The following is a 6,000-nucleotide window of genomic DNA, read 5'->3' on the forward strand; positions in this document are numbered from 1 at the left end:
GTAACCTATTTCTTTATTTGTAAAATGAGTCACAACAAAAACAGCTATTTCTTGTGTAACTTGAGGGTCTGCAGGCTTGAAGATAGTATGGAGGGGGGAGGGGGGGTCAGCCTGACTCTTACCGTCGGGGTTGGAACAGATGAAGACCCGGACGCTGCGGCCGGTGGGGACGTTGTTCGGCGGCAGGGCGTTGATGTTGCCGCTGATGGCCGCCCTGCGCAGCGCCGACTCCCGCGGGCAGAGCTGCCTGCTCCCCACTCCCGACGGCCACATGGGGGGCGACTTCCAGCGTGGCTGTACACACGCACACAAACACACACACGCACAGAAGGAGCATGTTAGCGCAGGCCAGGGGCGCACACTCAGGCACATTACGTGCATGCTTGCGCGCAGATTCCCCTGATCCATCCACACACACGGGGCGTTAATTATGGCAAAGGCATGGAGCTGCATCTAATAGCTTTTTAATTTGCTGATAACTTTGGACACATTAACAGGCACTGACTTAATTCCTGGGGACCAAACTATGCCTAGGACTGGCAAAACACATGTCAATATTTGGTCCAAAATGCTCCACTGGTTATTTTGTTTAATACAGGACTTTGAAAGAGGTATCAGTTTGATTTTTTTTAATCCCATATAAGATTATAAAAATAATAAGAAATGTTTGATATGTTTTACTCCAGGCTTATGCGTGACAATAGTCTACCTTGCCATAGGCTACTCGTAACGCCCATGCTACACACACACACACACACACACACGCCAATCAAGTTAGGATGGAAATCTTCTCCAAACACAGGAATGAGATTGAATGTGTTTGTTAATGCATTCATGTGGTAGGGATGTAATAATAGGATATTACGCACAGCCTACTACCGTCATGGTGCATGCGTAATTTGTATACATGTCCTTGGACGCATTCATGAATTTTCATGCCACTGTGGGACAAACAGACAAACAGAACGAGACGATACAAAACTCGAATAGACGAGCAATGCAAGCATCAGTCGTATTCCCACCCCAGAGAAGATGCTTGTAAAGGCGAATAACCGCTAAGAATGGTTATTCCGCCAGGAGCAGATGCCAAGTCGCTGGTTTTCCGGAGTTGGTCTATCCTAAGATCTTTGTTTCAAAGACGGAAAACCTCGAAAAAGACAACAAAAAGAGGGGAAAAGTTGGGTAGTCCACTACTGAACACTAAATAAAATCCTCTGAAAACAGACAACTAAACATCACTGAGGCGCCGCATCCACAGAGAGGACTTGACTACTAGTGATGCTGGAGACAGGCACAACAACAGGACACTTCTTGTTGCTCACATTCATTCGCTTCATTTCGTGGCTTCCGAAAATATCCAAGCGTCGAGGACGGGAAAAGGAAGATAAAAACGCCCATCAGAGTTGCTCTGGCAGAGAGACGACGCCGGGAGACGGTAAAACTGACGCCGTGTGTCGGAGTGCTCCCCTTGGCATCCTGCTCTCTGCGAGCCGACCGAGCTCTGAGAGACGGAGAGTGTGTGAAGCCTAGCAAAATAAAAGCGCGACTACCGGTTGGCATTTTCAAAATAAAATAGAAATTTCAGCATACACATTGCTACAACCTCACCGTAAAGTGAAAATGAAGATTTGTTTTAGCGACAAATCCTTATTTCTATCATAAACAATTACGGACTTTAAAATGAAAGTGCGTTGTTTTTTTTTTTGTTTTTTTTTACAGCTTATTCCTACTCACCTAGCTTGTCCCAAGAATTTGCGCTTTTACGTTGAAAGCTAAATATCTAGTTCCGGGCGTGCTCTAGGTTTTTCAGTTTGACTTGATGGAGGTGACAGAGGAGCTCTGGATGCTCTTTATGTCTCTCTCCCTGTCTCTGTCCTCTCCAGTGGACAGACTGGTGCTTACCCAGTCCTTATTAACATTGCACTGGACTGCTAAGTCAGCAGTGTGGTGTCGTAAATGACGTTAGTAGTCTTACCAGTCACGGACAAAGTAACGTTAACGGCTTTACCGTTACAAATACGTCGTCAACGTTACGTTTGCGTTTCACCTACTAGTAGTTAAACGTTGAATAAAGTTTACTTATCCACATAAAAGTTACATTAGCCGAAATGTTTTCACTTTCCTAGGTTTGTTTTCACTTAAATTAACGTTAGCCTAACCGTCCTTTTCTGATACTGTGAGCTAGCTAAAATGAGAAATAGCAGAAACGTAAGGTTATTAGTTAGCTTAACTAATGGTATTGTAATTTTCCATCTAGCAATGCATAGCTCCCCAGTGTTCTTTCACAAAAGGTGTTATAACAACCTGCAGCTCCATGACAGTTTGTGATAAGAGAAACTGGCTTCTTTTTCATATAAGTCACATGCAATGCGTTACTTTTATGAGTAACGGCTATTTGTGTGTCCTTTACCGCGGATGGAGGGGGTGCAGCAGCCCGGGCGATGAGGAGGAGAAGGAATTTGAATTAATTGCTTTATCGATAAATGTACCTCTGCTCTGCAGCCTCTGGTTATTCGCGCTGGAAGTTTAAGTGCATTGGATTTGTACTAAACGGAATTGATTACTGTGCTGTTCTTGTGAGGGGGAAACGCTGAACCATATATTTCCACCCCCTCTCAGTCTCAGTGTTTAGCGGGCAGCAGCAAGCATTTCTCTAAGATCTGATGAGGACAGTGTATCCGTCGCCTAAACCTTAACTTCAGCCTCTGCACTATAATGCTTTTAAGTTATGATCGTATAAAAGAGAAATTAATCCTATGAATGCATGAGGTCCTTGGCTAATATTTCATATAAAATTTTTGGCATCTTACTCATGGAAATAAGCTTTTTACATCACTCTCAGATGCTTGCAATATGTTTTTACAGCCACATCTCACATCTTTGCACATATCCAGGTCTTAGACAAAGATAAATTAAAGAAAAACTTCTATTTTATAGATCAAAACATTTTATATAAATAATGGAATAAAGTATGATAGAAAATAGTGACTTCATTTTCAAGTAGTTGCCTAAGCAACAATTTATCTCATTGTTCCAAATCAATAAACACCATAAATGACCACTTACTACTGTAAGAAGCTACAAATCTTGCTACTATTTCACATTTTATTCACCACATTTAGGCAGCTACTGCACCAAATGCACAATAATATTCAAATAGAACTTATCTAACTTATTCCCTGGCACATTTGAAAGTCTAGAGGACACATGACTACAAATGCCAAATTTAACACATTATTTACGTAAGATAAGATAATTAGGCACTAGATAACTTACTGTTGTGCTGCAGGTCTTGAGGATGATTCTTGGGCTCTGCAGGCTCACACAGACCCATGTAAGGCAGCCCGCAGGGCCACCAGCTCACACCAGAACAAAATTCAGATGACTCCGGAAAAGCTCAAGTGGAGCACCGGGGACCGGAGTCTTGTTCCCAACGGTGTTATGACCTTTCTTTACTTGATTGTTCCGCTCCCTCTCACAATCCCCAGTCAGTTAATGAGTGCACCTGCACTGGATTAATGCGCCACAGTCTTACCAAAGGATGCACTTTACAGAGCTTGTTGGCATGATGTGATGTGGCAGGCGAAAAGTGTGTTTTTACATGTGTGTGCAAGCAGGGGTGCTGCTAGAATTTCTGGGCTCAGGGGGGCTTTAAAACAGTAAAAATGTATAATTTCGGCATGTTCCTGGACCCCTGTCCAGCTCTGCCCCAATATAAAATTGTTTAGCATCTCTCCCAAGTTTGGTGCCCCTAAATGTGACACCTTTGGGTTGAACAAGTCCTCCAACCCATACGACCATATAGGTTGTTTGTTCCTACCCTCTAATACGACCCACAGGAGCGTTTCCTAAATTAGCGCCCCTACCGGTGGCTGTTGAGGACAGGCTGTAAGGTGAGGACGGGCTGCAAGCATACATTACGTAAATCGTAACATTAACAAACTGTCGCAGTTTGGTTAGGTTTAGGCAAAAAAACTACTTGGTTAGGCTTAGGAAAAGATCATGATTTGGGTTCAAATAAGTACGTTACGTAAGTTACGTAACTAACGTAAGTTAAGTAAGTCACATGTGTAACATTATGTAACTTAAAACTTTAATTAATTATATATCTTTATTTGTTTGTGCCATCCACCCACCCCACCCACCCGACCACTAGAGGTCGCATCCTACAATAAACATAAACATGGGTCGTATAAGCTGCTTGCACACGACCAATATAGATGTTTTTCTGGTGAGGAGTCTGTTTGGGTGTGTTTGGGTGTTGGAGCATGTGTGTGCATTCAAGCATGTTTACAGTAATTGCAAGTTGTTGGGTTTATTGGCATGTATACATGTGTATGTGTTTCTGTCCCCCAAACCCTGGACCACTCTAAGCGAGTGTGAGTCACCGTGGTGACAAGATGTGATGTGTCACCTGGGAGACACGCGGACACAAAGGACAGACACTAGCTGTTCACTTGGCAAACGTCCACTTACACACATTTTATGCACACAAACACACTGACTTCACAAATGGTTGGTGATGGATGGTTGTTTCTGCAAAACAGCTGGAAAGGAATGGACGGAGTCAGGGAAGACAGTTGGGAATGTCTATTTCTGTGTGCTACCCATTGGTACCACTACATTAACTCCTTAACTGCAATACCCACTCTGAAGTGGATTTTCTGCTTAGCTGACACAGAAATCAAGGGCATTCAACTGCACGTGGTCATGTACCTTTGAGTTTTATGTAATTTAAATGTTAACTTGGATAAAGTGATGATTCATGCTTTCATTTGGAATAATATGGTGTAATTGTTGCAAATGTGTGTATTCCTTTTGTCCCCAAAAACTTTATTGATCAAAATACATGACCATTTAACAGTGTTAAACTGTGTAAATGGAAGACCCCATCTAATCTTACAAGGAAATATAAAAGAGAAATGACAAAAACATAAAAGGAAAATAAAATAAATACAATAAAATAAAGTTAGATTAAGTTCTGAGTGCTTTAATAACTTAATTATACATAATTGTGTATATACTTTTATTGTTTTTACTTACTTTTAGAGAGTTTATCAAATAAGACAAATGAAGAAAAAAGTAAACACGGGTGTTCTTTAAGAGAAACTGCATAAGTGAGTAAAAGAACAAATAAAATCATAACATTTGCAATAAAATTAATTTATTTTATTTTTAACATTCAAAGTATTCAGTAGTGACATCTTTTTAACAGAATGCTTTTGTGGTGAAATTACAATTTTAAAAGATATGAATGAGTGATTCAGGTTAATTTCAACAAAAAGTTAATTGACGTCAAAAAGTCTAGAGCCATGCTAGCGGCTCTGTGAGGCTGGACTTTGGCAGAGCGGAGCTTTGAGCTAAATGCTAATGTTAGCAAGTTAGCATGCTCACAGTGACATGCTGATGTTAAGCAGGTATGATGCTTAGCGTGTTAACATGCTAACCTTTGCTAATTTAAAGTAAACACAAGGTACAGCAGAGGCTGGCGTGACCATGCACTTTGACCTCACCTCCTTTCTTTCCTCTAGTGTTCATTTCCATGGAACACTGAATGAATCTGTGTTGCCTATACCGTCACTGTGTAATCACAGGTCCCTTCGAAACTATCGCTACCATGACAGCTTCACATCCACGTCTTATTTGCCTCAAAGGAAAGAGTCAATTTTTATAAATTCATTTATATGTTCAGGTTTGTCAGTAGTGTATGAATCATTAGGTAATTTTCTGATTTCCTGAATTCCATTTCAAGCTTGTATAAGGAACAGATGCTGCTTACCAATTTATTTATGCAAAGTAGATTAACTTTGGCACCTTGCAAATCACCAGGTTTATTCATGAGTGAAAAATCTACACAGTCAATGAACAAGAGCAGCTCTTACTGCTTTGATTGTCATGTGTAAAAACGATTTGGCCACTTTGAGCATTAGGTATTTTTCTATGAACGCATCTGTCCTCCTCCACATTTCCTCCAGACAATGTTCACGTTCACACATTCGA

The 6,000-nt window shown here is 41.2% G+C and overlaps 1 protein-coding gene across 5 annotated transcripts in view; it reads right to left on the reverse strand.

The window, feature by feature from the left end:
* LOC122870484 (NACHT and WD repeat domain-containing protein 2) overlaps positions 1-3,301 on the reverse strand; it is a 48,157-nt gene extending 44,856 nt beyond the window's left edge. Inside the window, exons 1-3 of one of the 5 annotated variants that reach the window (XM_044184697.1) lie at positions 1,323-1,525; positions 1,023-1,147; positions 123-294 (exon numbers count right to left, since the gene is read on the reverse strand). In XM_044184697.1, coding sequence (XP_044040632.1) covers positions 123-273 — 151 coding nt within the window. In that variant the 5' untranslated portion in view covers positions 274-294; positions 1,023-1,147; positions 1,323-1,525. Of the gene's footprint in view, positions 1-122; positions 295-1,022; positions 1,526-1,734; positions 1,953-3,276 lie in introns of those variants that run through there. The other 4 variants (XM_044184699.1, XM_044184698.1, XM_044184695.1 and 1 more) reach the window with 4 other exon arrangements.
* Between the last annotated feature and the right edge of the window lie 2,699 nt (positions 3,302-6,000).

Source organism: Siniperca chuatsi, linkage group LG22 (assembly GCF_020085105.1).
Source record: "Siniperca chuatsi isolate FFG_IHB_CAS linkage group LG22, ASM2008510v1, whole genome shotgun sequence".
Classification (NCBI taxonomy): domain Eukaryota; kingdom Metazoa; phylum Chordata; class Actinopteri; order Centrarchiformes; family Sinipercidae; genus Siniperca; species Siniperca chuatsi.